General features: G+C 42.6%; 1 protein-coding gene across 1 annotated transcript; it reads left to right on the top strand.

The window, feature by feature from the left end:
- The first annotated feature begins 1,836 nt into the window (after positions 1-1,836).
- st8sia3 (ST8 alpha-N-acetyl-neuraminide alpha-2,8-sialyltransferase 3) lies at positions 1,837-21,020 on the top strand. Its single transcript, XM_059988625.1, has 4 exons — positions 1,837-2,054; positions 14,761-14,883; positions 16,524-17,081; positions 20,735-21,020. The coding sequence occupies exons 1-4, from the start codon at positions 1,861-1,863 to the stop codon at positions 21,018-21,020; spliced, it is 1,161 nt and encodes a 386-aa protein (XP_059844608.1). The 5' UTR covers positions 1,837-1,860.
- The last annotated feature ends 3,916 nt before the right edge of the window (positions 21,021-24,936 follow it).

The raw sequence follows: 24,936 nt of genomic DNA, 5'->3' as shown, positions 1-24,936 counted from the left end.
GTGCAGCTGGATCCTGGACTTCCTGTCAGATCGCTGGCAGGTGGTAAAAGTGGGCTCCCTCACCTCCACCCCTCTGACTCACAACACAGGAGCCCCCCTGAGCCTCCTCCTTTACTCGCTGTATAGCCATGACTGTGTTGCCACCCATAGCTCCAATCTGCTAATTAAATTTGCTGATGACACCACACTGATCGGCCTAATCTCAAATAATAATGAGACAGTCTACAGAGAAGAAGTCATCACCCTGACACAGTTGTGTCAAGAAAACAACCTCTCCCTCAATGTTGCAAAAACAAAGGAGCTACAGGAGGATGGAGATAGGCTAACCCCTATTGACATCAATGGATCTGGCATTGAGAGGATGAACAACTTTAAGTTCCTCAGCATAAATATCACAATAGTGCCTCTTTCACCTCAGACGGGTTAGGAAGTTTGGTATGGGCCCCCAAATCCTAAGGACTTTCTACAGAGGCACAATTGAGAGCATCCTGACTGGCTGCATCACTGCCTGGTATGGAAACTGTACTTCCCTTAATCGCAGGACTCTATAGAGAGTGGTGCGGACAGCCCAGCGCATCTGTAGATGTGAACTTCCCACTATTCAGAATATTTACAAAGACAGGTGTGTAAAAAGGGCCCAAAGAGACCCCAGTCACCCCAACCACAAATTGTTCCAGCTGCTACCATCCAGGAAACAGTACCGCAGCATGAAAGCCAGGACCAACAGACTCTGGGACAGCTTCTTCCACCAGGCCATCAAACTGATTAATTCATGCTGACACAACTGTATTTCAATGCTATATTGTTGTACATACCACTTATTATAAATTACTATAAATTGTACATTTCACATTTAGACAGACATAACGTAAAGATTTTTACTCCTCATGTATGAGGAGAATGCCACTCTTTTCCAATGCATCACCTGCAGCCTATTCAAATCCAGCTGTCACCCACAGTCCTTGTTCACCCATCAAACCCTCCAGCCTCAATCAGTTGTTCCTAGGTGTCTCTCCCTGCCTGAAGTTTAACTTGTTACCTGCTGTGTTTAGTGTCTGTTCTCTCCTGTTCTCTGGTCCCTGTTGGTTTGTCATTTTGCAGTCTATTACTAAAGTTACTCTTCACCACTGCATTGTCTCTGCTGCTCTGGTTTTGGGTCCAGCCTCCTCTACATCTCCTGACACCTACGGCAAGTGCAAGTGAATTGATTCAGTCCTTTTGCCCCACACAATAAGAATATATTCTTTGTGCATCTCCCCTTTCCTCAAAGGGAATCTTACCTCATACAGGAGCACCTTAAATTGCATCTGCCTTCTCTCTGCCCATTGCACTAACTTTGCTCTTGGCATTTTTCATGGGCTGCTTAGCTATTCCCCAAACGGATCAGACATTATCCCTTCCTTTCTTAACTGTGAGCCAGGACCAATTCCTTCATGGTCTTGTTTTTCCATACATTTGAAAGATTGCCAGAGTGGTTTTAATGACAATAAGCAGGACATCACGCAGTCAGGCACTTGCTTGGAGTTCATTAACGAAAACCTTGGTCTAGTCGGGTAAGTAGGGGGACGTTATTCCAGTCACATTTCACATTTCGCTTGCAGCCGGGGCATGGATAGAAACGGCGCTGCTGCAGTGTGCATGTGGAGTGTGGAGGCACCTCGGAGCAACGCTACGTATCACCAACGCAACCACCTACCACTTCTGCATTGCAGAATTTCGACTCCGTCCATTTTTATTTCACATATATAAACCAGAACAATAGATTGCTAAAATAATCGGATTTGCTGACTTTCTTTTCCCGCTCCCCCGTCTCTCTCGTTAAAATAAGCGAACAGATATGGGTCTGCTGCCGCTTTACTGATGAGCTGTTACACCATGAGGACTTGCAGGATGGTTCGTATGGCAAGTGTGTTGGGTTTGGTGATGTTAAGCGTCGCTCTCCTAATTCTATCACTGATCAGCTATGTCTCACTCAAAAAGGACAACCTCTTCGCCACGCCGAGATATTTGGGCTCGGCGGGCCCTAGAATGTACATGCTGCACAGCGGATTTCGGTGAGTAGACAGAGAAAAAAAATCGCATTTATTTTTTTTAAAAAAACGTTGGATCAAATTCAGCTGTAAATCTGTGGACAGTTATACGCTTTATGAAATGCAGCCTCGATGTCCGCTTTGTTTTGCAATCGATTGGCCATTTGTAACCCCCCCCCCCCCCCGCGCCTCTCTTCACACACTCACTAAATCTGCATCATTTAATTTTTTTTGGGGGGGAGGGGGTGTTGTTTGTAGAAAGCAATGATCATATTGTTCGAAGGCCGGTTCAGCAGCGCGTTCACGTTGCATCTGATCTGTGTTAGGATCCCTGACATGTTCAGTCGTTCTCCCCACCCAATCGGACAATACCATTTATTCGATCCATTCCCCGCCCCCGCGTCGGATCGTGTAAAATCCCCATGTTGGGGAGGTGGGGTTAATGCCAGATGTTATGTTGGTGGGTGGGTTGGGGGTGTTGGTGGAGTAAATGAGTTGCAACCTTCGGAATTGCTGCTAGCGGCCGCACCCCCGTGCAGTTCCCCGGCGTCGTTGCACCGCTCGCCGCTGGGCGCCGGGACTTTAACTGCTTGCAAAAGCATCTTGCGAGTGGCGATCTGTGGGGTTGGAGGAGGGGAGAGGCGGCACACGCTCCTGTGTTGCTTTGGGTTAACGCGGATGTTGGGGGCAGCATGCATTTAAACATTAGGTTTCACTGTGAATCAGCGGCTGTATTCTGGTGGTGGGGGGGGGGGGGGGAACAGTATGTTAAGGCTGCAACATTACAGATACTAGAAATATACATTCCGGTTCTTGAAAAAATTGACTTAAAGTTGATACAAATTGAAGAGGAGAAAACTTGGATAGTGGGCCATTATAATGCAGGGAGCATATCACCTAAAAGCTGAATTGGCAGTGATAATTCCTTTACAGAGTGCAATTCACTTCCCCTGGAACAAATCCAACACAATTATATATCCTTTGTTAAAACCATTCAGGTTATTTTAAGCATTCCACAAGTTTGCATTAGCAATTCTTTTTGCTGACGCATTCTAAAGACAATTTTAGTTTTCCATATAATAATTTGTGAAAATTGATTACATTAAAATACAGTCAATGAACACTACAGTGCAGAAGCAGCACCTTCGATCCATTAGTCCATACTTACTGCCCGCCGAACCACGGCCATTTAGGGCAGCAATGAAGGTCCTCCATCTCTGGTGGTGGTCAGAGCTTCACCGTGTCAGTAGCTTCCTCTCGGTTTTCACTACTCTCAGTCATGCAAGTACCAGGTAGAGGCTCAGGAATACTGTCACACTCAGGGGTAGGAGGATTCTTCACTGTGGTTGACCAGTCAGGGTTGATAGCCCTGAGCTGAACCCCCGAACCCGGAGGACCGCTGGACCACTCTTGGTCTGGCCTCTACCCTTTGACTTGTTGGGAATGGGTGACCCTACACCCTCATGCCAGCCCATGCAGACATTGAGGCACACAAGCCAACAAAGCCGGTGACAAGATTGTAGTCTTCTTAGAGGATTTAGTCCATACCAAACCATTAATCTGCCTAGTCCTATCAACCCGCACTTGGACCATAGCCCTCTGTACTCTCCCTTCCATGTAAATAACCAAGTTTCTCTTAAATTTTGAAATTGAACACCACTTCTGCTGGCAGCTCTTTCCAAACTCTCAACACCCTCTGAGTAAAAAAAAAGCTCCCCCCCCCCACCATGTTCCCCTTAAACATTTCTCCTTTCACCCTTAACCCATGTTCTCTAACCTCACCCAACCTCAGTGGGAAGAACCTGCTTGTATAGTTTCACGTAGCTTCTCAAACTCATTTCACCATTGCAGTGCGGCATTAGTGTTGATTTAGAACTTAGACGGCCCTGCAACAGAACACTCGTTCATTAAGCACCTTTAGTAAAATACCTCTTGCTGGTTCACAGGAGGGTGATCACCTAAAGAGTTACTTAGAGATTCAGATTCAGTTATTTCTCACATGTACGTCAAAACATACAGCGAATGCATTTCTGCATTAACCTACACAACCCGAGCATGTTGTGGGCAGCCCACAAGTGTCACCACATTCGGCACCAACAGAGCGTGCCCAGGATATTCAGCAGAACAACAGCAACAAAACAACAATGGCAAAGCAATTTTGCTTTGCTTTTGCAATTTTGCTTCCCGGATTTCAGTGCTTTAAAAGGGATAGAGGGGGGAAAAGTGGGAGGAAGGGTGGCATTACTGGTCAGGGATACTATTACAGCTGCAGAAAGGGTGGGTAATGTAGCAGGATCCTCTTTTGAGTCAGTATGGGTGGAAGTCAGGAACAGGAAAGGAGCAGTTACTCTACTGGGGGTGTACTATAGGTCCCTTGGTAGTAGCAGAGATACCGAGGAGCAGATTGGGAGGCAGATTTTGGAAAGGTGCAAAAATAACGGGGTTGTTATCATGGGTGACTTTAACTTCCCTAATATTGATTGGCACTTGATTAGTTCCAAGGGTTTAGATGGGGCAGAGTTTGTTAAGTGTGTCCAGGATGGATTCCTGTCACAGTATGTTGACAGGCCGACTAGGGGGAATGCCATACTAGATCTAGTATTAGGTAACGAACCAGGTCAGGTCACAGATCTGTCCGTGGGTGAGCATCTGGGGGACAGTGATCACCACCTCCTGACCTTTAGCATTATCATGGAAAAAGATAGAATCAGAGAGGACAGGAGAATTTTTAATTGGGGAAGGGCAAATTATGAGGCTATAAGGCTAGAACTTGCGGGTGTGAACTGGGATGATGTTTTTGCGGGGAAATATACTATGGACATGTGGTCGATGTTTAAGGATCTCTTACAGGATGTTAGGGATAAATTTGTCCCGGTGAGGAAGATAAAGAATGGTAGGGTGAAGGAACCATGAGTGACAAGTGAGGTGGAAAATCTAGTCAGGTGGAAGAAGGCAGCATACGTGAGGTTTAGGAAGCAAGGATCAGATGGGTCTATTGAGGAATATAGGGTAGCAAGAAAGGAGCTTAAGAAGGGGCTGAGAAGAGCAAGAAGGGGGCATGAGAAGGCCTTGGCGAGTAGGGTAAAGGAAAACCCCAAGGCATTCTTCAATTGTGTGAAGAACGAAAGGATGATATGAGTGAAGGTCGGACCGATTAGAGGTAAAAATGGGAAGATGTGCCTGGAGGCTGTGGAAGGGAGCGAGGTCCTCAATGAATACTTCTCTTCAGTATTCACCAATTTGAGGGAACTTGATGATGGTGAGGACAATATGAGTGAGGTTGATGTTCTGGAGCATGTTGATATTAAGGGAGAGGAGGTGTTGGAGTTGTTAAAATACATTAGGATGGATAAGTCCCCGGGGCCTGATGGAATATTCCCAGGCTGCTCCACAAGGCAAGGGAAAAGGTTGCTGAACCTCTGGCTAGGATCTTTATGTCTTCGTTGTCCACGGGAATGGTACCGGAGGATTGGAGGGAGGCGAATGTTGTCCCCTTGTTCAAAAAAGGTAATTACAGACCAGTGAGCCTTACGTCTGTGGTGGGAAAACTGTTGGAAAAGATTCTTAGAGATAGGATCTATGGGCATTTAGAGAATCATGGTCTGATCAGGGACAGTCAGCATGGCTTTGTGAAGAGCAGATCGTGCCTTACAAGCCTGGTAGAGTTCTTTGAGGAGGTGACCAGGCATGTAGATGAGGGTAGTGCAGTGGATGTGATCTACATGGATTTTAGTAAGGCATTTGACAAGGTTCCACACGGCTTATTCAGAAAGTCAGAAGGCATGGGATCCAGGGAAGTTTGGCCAGGTGGATTCAGAATTGGCTTGTCTGCAGAAGGCAGAGGGTCGTGGTGGAGGGAGTACATTCAGATTGGAGGGTTGTGACTAGTGGTGTCCCACAAGGAACTATTCTGGGATCTCTACTTTTTGTGATTTTTATTAATGACCTGGATGTGGGGGTAGAAGGGTGGGTTGGCAGGTTTGCAGACGACACAAAGGCCGGTGGTGTTGTAGATAGCGTAGAGGATTGTCGAACATTGCAGAGAGACATTGACAGGATGCCGAAGTGGGCTGAGAAGTGGCAGATGGAGTTCAACCCGAAGAAGTGTGAGGTGGTACACTTTGGAAGGACAAACTCCAAGGCAGAGTACAAAGTAAATGGCAGGATACTTGGTAGTGTGGAGAAGCAGAGAGATCTGGGGGTACATGTCCACAGATCCCTGAAAGTTGCCTCACAGGTAGATAGGGTAGATAAGAAAGCTTATGGGGTGTTAGCTTTCATAAGTTAAGGGATAGAGTTCAAGAGACGTGATGTAATAATGCAGCTCTATAAAACTCTAGTTAGGCCACACTTGGAGTACTGTGTCCAGTTCTGGTCGCCTGACTATAGGAAGGATGTGGAAGCATAGGAAAGGGTACAGAGGAGAATTACCAAGATGCTGCCTGGTTTAGAGAGTATGGATTCTAATCAGAGATTAAGGGAGCTAGGGCTTTACTCTTTGGAGAGAAGGAGGATGAGAGGAGACATTATAGAGGTGTACAAGATATTAAGAGGAATAGACAGAGTGGACAGCCAGCGCCTCTTCCCCAGGGCACCACTGCTCAGTACAAGAGGACATGGCTTTAAGGTAAGGGGAGGGAAGTTCAAGGGGGATATTAGAAGGTTTTTCACTCAGAGTGTGGTTGGTGTGTGGAATGCAGTGCCTGAGTCAGTGATGGAGGCAGATACACTAGTGAAATTTAAGAGACTACTAGACAGGTATATGGAGGAATTTAAGGTGGGGGGTTATATGGGAGGCAGGGTTTGTGGGCCGAAGGGCCGGTAATGTGCTGAACTATTCTATGTTCTATGTAAAGCAACATAAGATTGGAGCAACCTAGCAGACCAAGCAGCATCTATGGAAGAGAGTAAACAGTCGACGTTTCAGGCCAAGATTCTTCATCAGGACTGCAAAACAAACCCCCTTCCTCACTCCCAGTCACCCTCCCACTCACACACACAGACAGTCCTCTAAACCCAGGACAGACAGCATCCAGGCCTCTAGCCTCCATTGGACTAGCAGACATTGGGCTTTCCCTGGTGTCTCTCAGACCCAGGACTTCCGGACTTCCAACTGACTTACGTCATTAAGGATTCTCATCACCCAGGACATGCCTTCTTCTCATTGTTATCATCAGGGAGGAGGTACAGAAGCCTGAAGACCCACACACAACATTTCAGGAATAGTTTTTTTTCCCTCTACTCTCTGCTATTGGATTGCTGAATGGATAATGAACCCATGAACACCGTCACACTACTTTTTTTCTCTCTTTTTGCACTACTTATTTAACTTTGTAAATATAAATATATGTGAAATATTTATATACTTACTGTAATTTACAGTTTTTATTATTATGTATTGCAATGTGCTGCTGCTGCATAACGACAAACTTCACAACATATGCCAGTGATACTTAACCTGGTTTGACCTTCGGGCTTTGAGCTTTGGTTTTATAATCAGTATTCTGAAACAGTAGAATTACTGATCAAAAATGTAGGATTGAATGTAGGGCTGAATGGCCTAATTCTGCTCCTACGTCTTATGGTCTTATGGACTTAAAACAGTCATCAATGTAGGGAACTTCAGAGGAGATAGATAATACAAGAGACTTTACATATACTGGAGAAGATAGGAAGTTTTATTTTGGGAAAACCAGTGGAATTAAGGGCTGTGATAAACTAGTACAGAGGAGGGATAGAGACCTTTTTTTTGGACCAATGCAGATTTGAGATGCCAAGTGATCTACTCTCTCATTCTCTTATGGTCTTGTGTGAAGATTTCCAGAGCTTCAAACTAGACAGTAGAAAGCAGTTACCAATGGTGAAGGAAAGATGTAAAGTTTGGTCAAAGGGTCAGAAGTGAGGCAACTCACCTTTGCTGTCTTCTAAGTAAAAGAAGGAAATTTCATCTGGAGATAAATATTTAAACAAAGCCAAAAAAAAGATCGAAGTAAGATCAAAGGCAAAATACCAGAGATCTGAAATAAGAATAGGAGTTGCTGGAATAAGACACATTTTTGTTGCAAAAGAGTTAGCTTTCAACGTTCAAAGTAAATTTTATATTCAAAGAACATGTGAGGCCTTCCATTGGTCAGGGTCGACCATGGATGTTGCATCCCAGCTGTCTACGTGATGTGCAAGCCAGTGTGCAAGACAGGGCAGACATGGAGAGCAAGCTGTTGTCAATGCAGCAAGCTCCCCCCTCTCCATGCAGCTGATGAATCGAAAAAACGACAGAGACCGATATGGTTTGGCGTCAAAGTTGCCAGTCAGTGTCAGACTCAACAAGGGACTGCCTTAGGGACTCCTGCTCCAGATTTTTCCTCGTGGTTTACCTGTGAAGCCTTCCCCATGGGTGGGTATAACCACAAGGCAACGGAGGTTTGAGATCAGAGTTTTCCTTCTAGATGAGCTGCCAACCACAGCTGGCGAGCCCCATCTGCCCAAAGAGACTGTTTTTAAAGGTACCAGTAACCCACCTTTGCCCCTTCTCCTGTAACTAGATATAGTTCCACCAGGCTTTGTAGCTAAGCCATACAAAAAGGCCAGGAACTGGACTTGATTGTCAGAGGCTATTTGAGATGTACACTATTGGGAGTATTTAATAGGTAGTGGGTGCTTATCCTTGTTACCACCCTCAGCTATAACAGCCTTAAGGAAACAAAGTACATGTATGTCACCAGAAACTGCACTGAGATACATTTTCTTTCAGGCATTCACAGCAGATTCAAAGAAATACAATAGAATCAATGAAAAACCGCACACAAAGACTGACAAACAACCAATGTGGAACTGAGGACAAATTGTGGAAATGCAAAAAAAATTAATAGTAATAAATTCTTAGATAGATAGACAGATAGATAGATAGATAAATGGATGGATGAATAAATAAATAAAATTGAGAACACATGTTGTAGAATCCCTGAAAGTAAGTCAGTAGGGTGTGGAATCAGTTCATTGTTAGGGTGAATGAAGTTATCTTTGTTGGTTCAGGAGCCTGATGGTTAACTAATCCTACAAGTTGATGATCTTAACCTAAACTGCTGCTCTAATAAGAGCTCCCAATAACTATTACTGCCATCACAAATATTGGATAAACTGCTAATCTGGATCAGTTTGTTTTGATTACCCTGTATTTTTTTCTGAATAAAGACAATTTATTTTCAAACTTACAACCTCATTAACAATGATGCCTCATTGGTTATTGGTCAAGAATAGAAATGCATTAGATAATATTAAATCTATTTTTATTGACCTTGCTGAATTAACATACCAAAAGCACAATCAACTCAATGGTCCATTAGAAACATAGCTTCAAATTTAAAGATAAGGATTAGCTTAATTTGTTTCATGTTCATTGAAACACAGCCTATACACTCACTTTCAAGGACTCTGCAGTATGATTTAATTATACTCTTTATTATTTACACAATGTGTCTTTTGCACATCGGCTATTTATCGGTCTTTTATGTTTATACAGTAGTTTTTCATACATTTTATTGTATTTCTTCATTTTCCTGTAAATGCCTGCAAGAAAACAAATGTCAAGGTAGTACTTTGATGATAAATTTACTTTGAGGTTTGAACTTTGAACATCAAAACATACAGTGAAATATGTCATTTGCAGCAGCAACCAACACGGTCCAAGGATGAACTAGCGGCAGCCGGCAAGTGTTGCTACACTTCCAGGGCCAACATAGCATGTCCACAACTTATTAACCCTAACCCATAAATCATTAGACTGCGGGAGGAAACCGGAGCACCTGGAGGAAACCCACACAGTCACGGGAAGAATGCACAAACTCCTTACATACAGCGACAGGAATTGAACACAGATCTTTGGTGCTGTCAAGTGTTACAACACCTTGGCTCAATCGAAAACTTCCACAGCAAGTGAGGTACAGTAGCTTGGAGTCATTGTCCCAGCTGCAATGTAGGGCTAAAGTCCGGGCCCCATTAATAACACTCACATGTATGTCTTAATCTCCATCTCCATGGCAACAATAAAGAGACCAGAAAATTTAAAATGTTAAACAAGGAATACAGCTAGGAGAGCTTCAGGATTACTCAGAAAGCAGCCTCTGTCAGCAAGGATCCCCACCATCCTTGCTATGCGCTCTTCTCATGACTACCATCAGGAAGGAGGTACAGGAACCTTAGTTCCCACACCACCAGGTTCAGGAAAAGTTATTACCCCTCAACTATCTGGATCCTGAATCAGCGTGGATAGCCTCACTCAACTCAGCTCTAAACTGATTTCACAACCTTTGAACTGACTTTCAAGAACTCAACAACTAATGTCCTCAGTATTATTTATTTATATGTGTGTGTGTGTGTGTGTGTGTGTGTGTGTGTGTGTGTGTGTGTGTGCGTGTGTTACTATTTGCGCAGATTGTTGTCTTTCCAAGTTGGTTGTTTGTCAGTTTTTGTGTGTAGTTTTTCATTGATTTTATCGTATTTCTTTGTTCTACTGTGAATGTCTGCAAGAAAATGAATCTCAGTGTTGTATACGTTGATATATATGTAGTTCGATAATAAATTTACTTTGAACTTTTTTTTCTTCTGCTTACAGGTTAGCAGCTTATTTAAAAGGTGATAAACCTGATTTGGGTAACTTCAGCGTTATTAACCAAATGCCAAATTAAATGAGAAACAGATAATCTAGATCCAGAGGAAAAGATTCTATTGATACAACCTGTGAAGTTGACAGAGATAACTGGAGATTGGGTCTCTATTGATTTGAACATAGCACTGTGGGCATGCTATGTTGGTGCTGGAATGTGTGGTGACACCTGTAGTCAGCCCCCATCATGTTAATTGTTAATGCAAATGATGCAGTGCACTGTACAGTATGTTTTTATCAGAATCAGATTTAATATCACTGACATATGTTGTGAAATTTGTTGTTTTGCAGCAGAAGTACATTGTGATATATATTCTTTTTTAAAAAAATATAAGTTCTAATAAATATATTAAAAATTAAATAAGTAGTTCATAAAGTGTATTTGGGTTTATTGTGCATTCAGAAATCTGATGGTGGTGGGGAAGAATGTTGAGTGTGTGGCTTCAGGCTCCTATACCTCCTCCCTGATGGTAGCAATGAGAAGAGGGCATGTCCTGGGTGCTGGGTCCGTAATGATGGATGTCACCATTTTGAGGCATTGCCTTTTGATGTAAATCTGATAAATAAATCTAAATGTGAATCTGAATCTCAACATTGAGAACACTATTCATTCCCTTTCTTGAGCTTTGTCAAAACATTTCAAATAACTCTACAACATTTGGAGAGCTCAAGCAGGTTACATGGTTGGCACAACATTGTGGGCTGAAGGGCCTGTAATGTGCTGTAAATTTCTAGGTTCAATCCTCAGAACTCGACGTAGAGTTGGCTGAGTATGAGTGGAAGATATTCATGAGAGCTTGAACATCAGATTGCAGGAAATTCAGATGGAAAAGGGTACTGATACTTACCCCCTTTCTTTAGAATTTCTTGCAATCTAATGTTAAATGTTGAATGCTGCAGAAATTAATATAAAAAAATGAATAACGTTTTGGAATAGTTCATCAAAAGTGTGTATTCCAAAGTGACTTAGGTTATGGAGTGAATTGGTGAACACATTTTGGAAGGCATATATATTAGACTGGATACAAAAAAAATCAATCTTTGTCAAGAATATTGCTCACTTACGCAGAAAAATACCTTGGGGCAAACTGAACAAATTTACACCCCAGAAGAAATAAAAAGGGACCTTCACAGTTTAAATATAAAGATGCATATATCAAATGCTGTGAAGCAGAATATTTAAAGTTACTGAAATGGCACTGCTGGAGGATGTGGATTAAAATTAATACACTTTAAATATTTTGTAAATAATTGATAAAAATATTTGGTCAGAATTAGAACCAGGTCTATTATCACTGACATATGTCATTAAATATGTTGTTATGCAGCAGCAGTAGAGTGCAATATACAAAAAAGAACTATAAATTACAGCAAGAAATAAACATATATATTTATATATGTGTGTATAAGTAAATATATGTATAAACACACACATATATACACACATATATTTACAATCATATGTATATGTTTATTTCTCTCTCTCTCTCTCTCTCTGTGCAAGAAGAAAGAAAATTAGTGAGATGGAGTTCATGGGTTCCTGGTCTGTTCAGAAATTTGATTTCAGAGCTGTTGCTAAAATGTGGAGTGTCTTCAGGGTCCTGTACCTGCTGTCTGATGGTGGAAATCTAATGATGGCTTAATCCAGAGAAGTGAAAGGGTCAAAAGGATTAGGGTCTTCCAGAATAATTTGGTGCAAGTGGAGGTGAGCTGGAGCAGCAGAGCTTAGGTCAGCTGAACAGCAATAAGCATCATTATTTTAAAAAGCATTTGAGGAGATTTAGTATGGCCTCAAAGACTTTAGCAAATTTCTGCAGAGAGCATTCTGACGGGTGGCAATACCATCTGGTATGGCGGGGCCACTGCACAGAATTAGAAAAAGCTCCAGAAATTAGTAAATTCAGTCAACTCCATCATGGGCATTAGCCTCCCCACCATCAAGGACATCTTCAAAAGCTGATACCTCAAAAAGACAGCATCCAATCTTCAGGACCCTGACGAGACAGGACATACTCTCTTCCTATTACTACCATGGCAGAAGAAGTACAGGAGTCTGAAAATGAACATTCAGTGTTTTAGGTTTAACTTCTTCCCCTCTGCCATCAGATTTCAGAATGGACAATGAATCGACTTACAAGTACTACCTCATAGTTTTGCTCTGTTTTTGCACTAATGTGTATATTAGATGGTGGGGTGGAGACATGTCTCTACCAAAGGAGGTATAGGACACTCCTTCTTTCTGCTAGCCTGCAGCTCACCCTTGAGCAAGGCGTAGAACCTGCTTAGCCTCCCATTTGGTCACTTGAAGTCATGGGAGCAGGTGGTGGATGGTCACACGGGAGCAGCCGGTGCATATCACAAGTCCTGGTTACGTGACCACTGATACCAGGCAGACAATCTCTGAAGAGTATTGATAATGGCTGATATATGTGAACATAGAACATAGAAATCTACAGCACATTACAGGCCCTTCCGCCCACAATGTTGTGCTGACTATGCAAACTACTGTAGAAACTGACTAGAATTTCTATAGCGCATAGCCCTCTGTTTTTCTAAGCTCAATGTACATATCTAAGAGGCTCTTAAGAAACCCTATTGTATGTGATATATATATTATATATAATAGTAATTTATAGTATATTTCATGTACTGCACTGTACTGCTGCCACAAAACAACAAATTTCACAACATATGTCGGTGACATTAAACCGGACTCTGATTCTGATCCATGGCTTGCATTTTACATTCTTGCAACAAGCACTGAGTAAGTAGTGAAAGGACCGAGAGGAATCTACTTGACCACACGGTCCCAAATTAGAAAATGGAATGTGGGGGAGCGCATTCACCTGGGGAAAGGTGTTGGCTCATGATCAGAAAAGCAGCAAGTCCTTATGTGCCATGATGAGTGTGTGGAACACACTGCCATGGATGGTGGTAGGGCCAGATATTAAGGGCATTTAAGAGGCTCTTAGATAGGCACGGGGGTGAAAGAAAAATAGAGGGTTATGAAAGTAGGAGAGAAGGGTTATATTGGAGTAGGTTGAAGGATTGGAACAACATCATGGAGCAAAGGGCCTTTAGTGTACTTTACTGTTCAATTTTCTACAGGGTGCAAAAGTCTTAGGCGCGCGCGCACACACACACATACACACACACACACACACACACACACACACACACACACACACACACACACACACACACACACACACACACACACACACACACACACACACACACACACACACACACACACACACCCAGGTGCCTAAGACCTTTTATGCAGTACTGTAGTAATTTTATGTATTGAACTGTACTGCTGCCATATAAAAACAACAAATTTCATGACATATATAAGTGATGATAAACCTGATTTTGATGTGGGCCTCTATTGTGGACCAAGAGTGGAAAGGGGGTAGAGAGAGGGGAATCATGTTGGGAAAAGGGGAACAGAGAGGGGAGGGAGCAGGAAGCACCAGAGAGACATTCTGTAATGATCAATAAATGAATTGCTTGGAATTAAGTGACCTTGCCTGGTGTCTCGGGGCTGGGTGTGCCGACACTCACAGTACCCCCTGCCCCGGAACCCCTTCTCTGCCAGCTGTCCCACACCCCTCCCGCGATGCTCCACCCTCACTATTTCCAACATCCTTTGCTTCTGCTAGATTTGCAAGCGTGTGTGCCTTAGACTTTTGCACAGTACTGTATATATTTGAGAAAAAAGACTAGCAAATTCTGAGCACCTGCTCTGCCTAAATATCAAAATCCCCATCAGACTGGGTAATCTTTGTAAACACAAGAGAATTTCCAGTGCTGAAAACCTGGTGCAGCAGCACACAAAATGCTGGAGCGGCTCAGCAGGTCAGGCACGATCTATAGAGAGGAATAAACAGTCAACATTTCGGGCCAAGGCCCGTCATTGGGACTCTTTAAGGCATTAAAGAAATGTATTGATCATGATATATTGAGATGCAGAGAATGAATCTGAATTCTTATGGTCTCTGATGCAGATAAAGCCACAGGCAGTAATCCTCAAAGCGAGTTAAACGTTGGCGTTTTCTCTTGCAGGTCACAGTTCGCGTTGAAGTTTCTGGATCCCGCATTTTTGCCAGTTGGAAGTGGGCGGGGCAACAATATCCAAAACAAACTTGCAAAGTGGACTTTCAACGTAACTTCCTTTTTACAGCAGAGGTATATCGTATCTCAAAGTTTTAATTTCTGAGCGTGGCTAAATGGCCAGAGCCAAGGGATATGGGGACAAGGCAGGGACTGGGTATTAATAGTGAATGATCAGCCATGATCTCAGAATGGCGGTGCAGACTCGAGGGGCCGAATGGTCTACTTCTGCACCTATTGTCTATTGTCTATTGTCAAACTTCATTTCCCTTCATTTGGATTTGAAGACATTCACATTTTACATTATCTCAAGCGTGTAAAGTGGATCGTTGCCACCCACCAATAAGTCATGGAGTCATAGAATTATAGAACACTACAGAACAGAAATAGGTGCATCAAACCATCTAGTCCATGTCAAATGATTAATCTGCCTAGTCCCTCCGACCTGCACCAGGACCATAGCCCTTGACACCCCTCCCATCCATGAACATTTCCAAATTTCTTTTAATTAGTGAAATCAAATCCTCATCCACCACTTTTGCTAGCAGCTCGTTCCACACTCTCACTGCCCTCTGAGAAGCTTCCCTTATGTTCCTCTTAAAATATCATCTTTCACTCTTAACACATGACCTCTAGTTCTAGTCTCACTCATCCCCAGTGGGGAGAAACTGCCTGCATTTTCACCCTATCCCCACCCCACAGTTCCTTCCGTGAAAGGTGAGGCTTACAAGTACAATCACCATCTGTTACGTTTATAAGATACAAAATGATAGAGTTTAAAGGATGTGTGTGAAAATGATCAGCTGAATCTTTAGAAGCAGAAGCAAGTTTATTTCCACTGATATATGTCACAAAATTTGTTATTTTGTGGCGCGTGCGCGCACACACACACACACACACACACACACACACACACACACTCTCTCTCTCTCTCTCTCTCTCTCTCTCTCTCTCTCTCACAAAACTCTGGTAGTATCCATAGGTTCAAGGACCACTCAGAAATCTGGAAGAAACTGTTGCTAAACTGTTGAGTGTGTGTGTCTTCAGGCACTTGTACCTCTTCCCTGATAGTGGTAATGAGAAGAGGGCATGTCCTAGGTGATGAGGGTCCTTAATGATGGATGTTGCCTTTTCGAAGTATCGCCTTTTGAAGATAGCCTTGATGGTAGGAAGGCCCGTGCCCATGATGGAGGTGGCCAAGTCTACCACCCTGCAAAGTTTTTTTCTGTTTTTGTGCAGTACCCCTCCATTCCAGGTCGGTTCAGAAATCTGCTGGTGGAGGGGAAGAAGCTCTTCCTAAATCACTGAGTGTGTGTCTTCAAGCTCCTGTACCACCTCTCTGACATTATCAATGAGAAGAGGGTATCATAATGGCTTAAGATATGGTCGTGTCAGTAAGAACATTTTAAGATATATTTGTTCTTTCATAGAATCATAGAAGAGACATGGAACACTACAGCACAGAAACAGGCCCTTCTGCCTATCTAGTCTGTGCTATAATGCTGCCTAGTCCCATTGATCTGCACCCAAATTATAGTTCTCCCTACTCCTCCCATATGATATATTTTTGTCCAATCTCCCCTCTGCAGTTGAAACATTGCTTTTATGAAAACATTTATATTAGACTTAGATAGTTACTTCAGGAATTCAAGTCTATGGGAGTGAATGAACTGAACTAATTTGTACTATGCATTTTGTTTTTTGTTTTAATTTAGGAAAGACATCAGTCGCTATGTCGACGTTTTTAAAAATTTCACCTTGATTAAGAAGAACGTGCGAGTTGGACAGTTACTGCACTATGACTATTCCAATCACAAATACGTTTTCTCTGTAAGCAATAGCTTCCGGTCATTACTTCCCGAGGTCCCCCCTATATTAAAGATGCACTATAATACTTGTGCAGTTGTTGGGAACAGTGGGATTCTAACGGGAAGTAGTTGTGGAGCTGACATTGATAAATCCGATTTTGTGTTCCGTTGCAACTTTGCACCGACTGAAACTTTTGAAAACGATGTTGGAAGAAAAACAAATCTCACCACCTTCAACCCAAGTATCCTTGAGAAGTACTACAATAACCTACTAACAATTCAAGATCGGAATAAATTTTTCCTAAATCTTAAAAAGCTGGATGGAGCCATTCTTTGGATTCCTGCTTTTTTCTTTCACACTTCTGCTCCTGTAACAAGAACTTTGGTAGATTTTTTTGTAGAACACAGAGCACAGCTAAAGGTCCAGTTGGCCTGGCCTGGGAACATAATGCAACATATCAATAAGTAAGTACGGTCTGAAGAACTTTTCTATGCCAGTAGTGTACAGATTCGGAAATAACAGATGTATATTTTTGTTAATTAATTAACATACTTCCTTTTCATTAGTTGAATTTCTGTACTTGCTTTCACTTGACCATTTAGTTACATTTGCAATAGCCAAATATACATTTAATCAATGTAAAATGTAGTTTTCTCAGATAATGTAAAATACAGTTTTGTGTTCAGATTTGTATAAACTCAGGTGAAAGTGTCCAAGAGACTTCCTTTTTAGGGGAAGCTCATTGGGTGTGTTTAAAGTGGAGGCTGATCGGTTCCTTATTAGTTAGGGTAACCAAGGTTACAAGGAGAGGGCAGGAGAATGGGGTTAAGAGGGAAAATAGATCAGCCATGATGGAATGATGGAGGATTTGCAAAGGACTGAATGACCTCAAGCTGCTCCTCTGCCTCATGGTCTTGTCTTATATGTGTAACACCATTCTACTAAAGTACAAGGTCTCCGCCCAAAATGCCAATTATTTATTCCTTTGCACACAGTACTGTGCAAAAGTCTTAGCCACCTATACTGCATAAGTTAGGGTGCCAAAGACTGCATTTACCAATTTGGAGCAGAGAGCGAGTTTGTAGATCTGGCGGGAGCAAAGGATATTGGGAATGGTGAGGGTGGAGCACCGTGGGAGGGGTGTGGGACAGGTGGCGGAGAAAGTGGCAGCGGATGGTGTGGGTGCAGACACACCCAGCCCTGAACCACCAGGCAAGGTTATTGATTCCAAACAATTGGTTTATTGATCATTATAGAATGCCTCTCTGGTGCTTCCCACTCTCTCCCTTCCCCTTTTCTCAACCATGATTCTCCTCTCCCTGCCCCCTTCCCACTCTCAGTCCACAATAGAGACCCATATCAGAATCAGGTTTATCATCACTCACATTTGTCATTAAATTTGTTCTTTTTTTCAGCAGCAGTACAGTGCAATACATCAAATTGCTACAGTACTGTGTAAAAGTCTTAGCACCCCAGCTATATATAGGTGCCTAATACTTTTGCACATTACAGTAGATGCTGCCTGACTTGCTGAGTTCCTCTGGGATTTTGTACATGTTATCATTCTACAAAGTAGACCAAACAAAATGTTACCACTGGACTTTCTTCATTTTATAACCTTTCAAGTTAAAATTATAACATCTTTACCACCACTTGACATAAACAATTTGCCAAATAAAAAATCATGAAATGATGCCTCCAAATGGCAGTCATTTCATGGCTCTTGTGGCACATGACCTCATGTACATACTCGTACCAATTTATTGATTAGTAAGCCCATGTGCTTGAATCTATTACATTACCCTTCTGAAATATTTAATCATTCTCAGTGACATTTTCTCCAACCAGTTGTTTCCCATGCATTCAATATATGTGTAACTCGTGAGACCCAGCTACCTTCACTTTCCTGCCATTTTAAAGAACTAGGCTCACATTTGTTCCCACCCACCATTTTGCCTAGCAGACACGGGGCAAACCAAAGTCCACTGACCACATTCTTGGGCAGCTGGTTTATCACAGATCCCCATTCACGGGCAGTTTCAGTTGTGAATATTGAAATTGTTCAGCATCTGAGTATTTTTAAATATCCCTCTGGAAATTAGCATAAATGGTTATAATAATTGGATTTATAGCATTTTGAATCTTTATGTAATCATTTATGTTTAGAAATGAGGTGTGTACTTTGTTTAATTATTAGTATTGTGCATGTAAATATGTTGACGTTATCAAATGTTATAGGAATTTATAATATTGGAATAAACAAATGTACATTTAATTGATGTATCTATACCTAACAAGCAGATACTGGAGATCCAATTGCCTCAAGCCATGTGGTTATTAGGACCTTATCTTGAACTGGAATCTACCTTCCTCCCTACTGGCCCTGTCCAACCAATCCAATGTATTGAACCTCACTGAAAAACAAAACTGCAGATGTTGCAATTCTGAAGTAAAACAGAATGTGTTAGAAATTGCAGATCCAACAACTTCTGTGGAGGGTATAAATGCAGCTCACCTTCAGGTTGATAACCCCCATCATCAGATCATGGAGATTTAGAACCAAATGAAACAATGTTCCTCCGGACCAGTGCACCCACAAAACATATATCACACACAACACATAAAGCCAGATTGAGGGGTGGCATGGTAGCATAGTGGTTAGCGCAACACTCTACAGTGAAGGGGACCAGGGTTCAATTCCCGCCACTAGCTGTGAGGAGTTTTTATGTTCTACCCCTGACCATGTGGGTTTCCTCCGGGTGATCTGGCAACCTACCACACTCCAAACACATACCAGTTAGTAGGTTAATAGGTCATTGTAGATTGCCCCACGATTAAATCAGGGAGTTACTGGGTGATGCGGCTCAAAGGGTCAGAAAGGCCAATTCCAGCATTGTATCTCAATAAATAAATTAATTAGTTAATAAAATATAATTCAAAATGCAAGTAGTGTACAACACAAGTAAACAGTAAACATGTCCTAGTGGTGAGACCATGGTGGTGGTAGGGTATGCACTAGACTCCCGTGATACATTATAGATTTTATTAAGAATATGACAACCAGAAGGTGAAGAGAGAACCATACAGAAATAATCAAGACGATAAGCATGCCACAGACATTCTATAACACATTGTCCAGAGATTTTGCAGGTGATGTAAATCTTAAGCAATACACACAAAATACTAGAGGAGTTCAGCAGGTTAGGCAGCATTTATGGGGGGGGGGAATAACCAGTTGACATTTCAGGGTGAAAATGATTGGGGGCATTGGCCAGAAATATCGACTGTTTATTTCCCTGCACGGATGCTGCCTGATTAGCTGAGCTTGCATGAGAAGGCCCAGAAACCCCCTTGTATTTAGACCATACATCACATGATTGGTATAAACTTGCGCAAAGAGTCCGAGGTTACAACACTGAGAAACCCTGAGAGGAAATACAGGAAAGAGTGGCAGGCAAATTTAATGACAATATTAAGGAATGAGGGGAGATCCCATTGAATATTGAAAGGCTTAGATAGAGTGGAAGTGGAGAGGGTGTTGCCTATAGCGGGTGTGTCTAGGACCAGAGGGCACAGCCTCAGAACGCAAGCACGTCGCTTTAGAACAGAGATGAGGAGGAAGTTCTTTAGCCAGAAGGTGGTGAAGGGATGGAATTAATCGCCACAGGTGACTGCGGAGGCCAAGTCATTGGATTTGTTTAAAGCCGTGTCTGAGCGGTAAGGGATATTACGGGGAGACGGCAGGAGAATAGGGTTGAGAGGGATACGTAAATCAACCCTGATGGAATGGTTGAGCTGGCTGGATGGGCCGAATGGCCTAATCCTGCTCCTGGTCTGACATTTGAAAAACGGAGTCAGGCAGAACATTTGCACGAAAGGGCTATATTTTTCGAAAAAGATGTCGATGAAATATCGATGATTTTTCATCGACAACAGTCATGTGAATATGTCATATGAATTTGAGTACAGTATATGAGCAATTAGGTGAGTCGTGAAGAGAGGTCCCGGCCCGAAACGTTGACCATTCATTTCCATGCATGCTGCCTGACCTGCTGAGTTCCTCCAGCATTTTGTGTGTTTTGTTGTTTAAATGTTCTGCTCTTTTGCCATTGACTAGATACTGGAAGACGAAACACCTGTCCCCGAAGCGCCTCAGCACGGGCATCCTGATGTACACACTGGCGTCCGCCATTTGCGAGGAGATTCATTTGTACGGCTTTTGGCCTTTCGCTTGGGATCCCAACACGGGGAAAGAACTGCCATATCACTACTATGACAAAAAGGGAACAAAGTTCACCACCAAGTGGCAGGAGTCCCACCAACTTCCAGCGGAATTCAAGCTGCTCTTCAAGCTGCACACGGAGGGCTTGACGAAACTGACCCTTTCACATTGTGCCTCTTAAATGTGATGCTTTTTGAAGTATGTTTTCCCCATTATTGTTCAATTTGTGTTTCAAATGCATTATGTACCCAATGCGTAGGTTCTCTCTTGGCGACGCTACGTGGAGCACATACAACACTGTGGCCCCGACCTGTTCATGAAATTTTGTGCATTGGTATTTTCTATTTCAAAGTAGTCATAAGCGCTTAGACGTGAATTTTGAGGCTGTCCTTTACATACACAAATGAATGTATTGAATTATAAGATCTGTTTATACGTGATTATTTACTGACGGGAGAAACTGCGTTACGCTGAACAACGACGGGAACACATGAACTCGAATTGTCAGCGGTGGACGGCCGTGACACTCCATTAACGCAGTGTAGGCTTAAGAATTATTTAGGTCTGTTTTCTTAGCTGCAAAACTAAAACAAATCAAGAATAGACAATAACTGTCGGGATTGCCGACGAAGTTCAAGTCCGTGAATGAATTTAGACAAAAAAAAATGCCAACGCTCAAACTGTTCTAATCGTCTTAAATAACGGTGGTAAGTATTACCATGAGAGTGATTTCGCTCGATCTGACCAATCATCTGTCAGGGAGGGAATACTAAAAAGCCACAGTCTGATATTGTCTGCACAATTAACTTAATTGTAATCCAAGAAGTGTTTTTTTTTATATATTTCAGAAGTTTCTAGACCGATTTCTTGCGTTTTAACTTCTATTTCGGGCGCTCTGGTTGAGAAGCCTGTAAAAATGAAACGCTCTCCCTTATATATTACCGGAGACGACCCGTTCAAACAAAACATCACGCAATCATTTTAATAGCAAAATAACAAGAGGGAAGCGTTCGTGAATATTACAATGTTAGAGGATTGCAAAATAATTATTTATTTCGTCATGTCCATAAATAAAATGTAATATTCGACTCCTATTTATATTGAATATCGTTGTCAAAGTGGACGTCTTCGTCTTTTGTACGTCCGTTTCGCATTTTTTAATCATCAAATGGATGGTAAATGTACTACTTTTGTACCGGTATTTTAAGAAAAGCGTTATTTCTTTCGCCGCTTCAAAAGAGTTCGGGTTAGGGTTAGGCTTCAAATAAGTTCTGAAGTTACGATGAATACTTTGGCTGGTTTGCCGACTCAGTGTTGCTGTATTCCCCTGCAGCCGTGTTAACGCAGAATTTTCAGAAAAGGCCTCTACGCTCTGTTCTGTTGAGAAAATAATTTTGTTGATTTAAGTGTCAATATACTTTCCCATGCTTGCGAATGTTCATCTATATTAAATTAATTGTTCAATTATATGAGAACTGGCTTGAGCGTTTGATGTCCAATGTATAAATATTTTTAAACAACGTTTTGCAATGTAGTAAGAAAGCTCCGCTTTTAAAATTACTTATTTTCATTTTGTTGGAGATACAGTGCGGAATAGGCCCTCCCGGCCCAACCAGCCCCTCTGCCGAACAACCCATCCAATAATCCTAGCCTAATCACAGGGCAATTTACATTTCCCAATTAACCTACTAACCCTCATCTCTGTAAAAGGTGACACGCAGACACGGGGAGATCGTGCAAACTCTTTACAGACGACGCCAGAATTGAACTCCGACCTCCAGAACACCCCTGACTAATAGTATCGCGCTTTACCGCTACGCTACCGTGGCACGCCAAACGTTACAGGAAGCGTCGTTTATTGTTTCTTTTGTACTATGAAGAGTCCCATCTTTTCTTCAAGTACAGCTAGGCATTCTTTAAATTTTCTCTAAGATAAAACTGGCTTCAGTTTTGTGCACTGCAGGTCTGTCTATTTGAACTATAAAAGAGAAAAATATATATAACTACAACGAGCATGGCAACGCATAACTTTTGCGATAAGTAACCAGGATTTCTTGGAAATGTTTAGGCTTAAAGACCAGCATTCTGCGTGGCGATGTAGGTTGAGGGATTCACGAGGTATGCCTAAGGAAAGTTGTTGAGAGGGATAATAAATCAGCCGCGATGAAATGGGGTCATAGAGCACTGCAGCACAGAAACAGACATTAGTCCCAACTTTGCGTGCTGAAATCTTAATCTGCTTTGTCCCATCGACCTGCACCCGGTCTTCTTACCCCAACCATATATGTACCTATCCAAATTTATCTTAAATGCTAAAATCGAACCCGCGTTCACCACTTCCGCTGACAGATCGTTCCACTCTCGCACCACCCTCTGAGTGAAGAGGTTTTCCCCTCAGGTTCCTCTTAAATATTTCACTTTCCACCCTTAACCCATGACCTCCAGTTCTAGTCTCCAAACTCAGTGGGGAAAGCCTGCTTGCGTTTGCCTTGTCTTCACCCCTCATAATGTTGTGCATTCTAGGGAATACAGTTCCAGACCATTCAATCTTTCTTGACCGCTCAGGTACTCCAATCCTGGCAACATCCTTGTAAATTTTCTCTGTTTTCTTTCAATCTTATTTACATTTTTCCGGTAGGGAAGTGGCCAAAACTGCACACGATACGCCAAATTAGGCCTCACCAACGTCTCATACAACTTCAACATAACATCCCGTCTCTCGTAATAATACTTCGATGCATGAAGGCCAATGAGCCAAAAGCTTTCTATAGGGCCCTCATTCCCCTACGCTCTAGGGAAAATGGCGGCGCAGTCTCCCATCTCCTTTAGTTAGGCGGTGGAGCAAGAACGGAACGTGGCAGATGGAATGTTGTGGCATTTACTTCACCATGTAATCCGGACTAAGGGTAGTTTCGTATCCGTCTACTGGCTATCGAAGACATTTTCAAGTAAACCCTTAACTATACGACTTATGTGAGAGGACGGTCGTGAGGAGGAATTGCTTTAGATTTTGTGGAATTCATTGCAACAGACGGCTGCGGAGGTCAAGTTATTGGGCATATTTAAAGCGGAGGTTGATCGGTTCTTGATTAATCAGGACGTTAAAGGTAATGTCGAGAAGTCAGGAGAATGGGGTTGAAGGGGTGACTAAATCAGCAGTGACTGAATTCTGCGCGCGTGTCTTATAGCTTTATGGTTAGTTAAGTGTCGGTGTTGAGCAGGACGTGGCAGATAGAATATACAGTAATTTGAGGCATTTGGTTCTCGACGTTGATCGGAACAATGGAAAAAACAGAAGCATTTGAAAAGCAAAAAGGTCTGGAATTGTGGCCCTCACATGTCTCTTGCTACGACCGCATCTGAAAGTTGCACGGAGGTGTCGCAAAGGAACTTCAGAAACAAATTATACACCAGGCTTATTAAAGTGGAATTAAAACATACAAACAAGTCGCTGCCGCTATGAAGGGCCTTGGCGACACCACAATTAGCCACTGGGCTACCTGAACACGGTAACATTGAGGGCTTACAGAACTGCTTCCTCGGCTGAGGGCATTGTCAGACTACACCCACCTTACGTAGAGTTTAAGAGTAAAGATGAAACAGGGTCCTGAAAGGACAGGTGGTGTTGGAAGATGGGAGTAGTGTTTGAGGAAGGAATGAGGAATTAACCGGATCCGCCGGGTTGAGCAACTAGCGCATACAATCTAAAAATAGGGATCCAACTATTTCAAACGAAGCTGAGTTACCTGACCCGAGTAGTTGTGAAGCTGTGGATGTGGGTGCTTAGCTTTCGAGTTGTTCAAAGTGGTCAATGCCCTCTTCTCCTGACTACCTCCAGGGAGGAGGTACAGGAGCGTGAAGACACATAGTCAACGTTTTAGGAACAGCTTCTTCGCCGCCACCATCAGGTTTCTGAATGGACAATGAACCCAAGAACACTACCTCGCTAATTTACGCTATCCATCTAGAGATCTATCTATTTATCTATCTATCTATTGATTCATTGATTGTGATACAGCGCGGAATAGACCTTTCCGGCCCTTCGAGCCGCGCCGCCCAGCAGCCCCCGATTTAACTTTAGCCTAACGGGACAATTT

The sequence above is a fragment of the Hypanus sabinus genome, chromosome 14 (assembly GCF_030144855.1).
Source record: "Hypanus sabinus isolate sHypSab1 chromosome 14, sHypSab1.hap1, whole genome shotgun sequence".
Taxonomy (NCBI): Eukaryota; Metazoa; Chordata; class Chondrichthyes; order Myliobatiformes; family Dasyatidae; genus Hypanus; species Hypanus sabinus.
The sequence above is the reverse complement of the archived record's forward strand: the minus strand, read 5'-3'. Positions and strand labels throughout refer to the sequence as shown.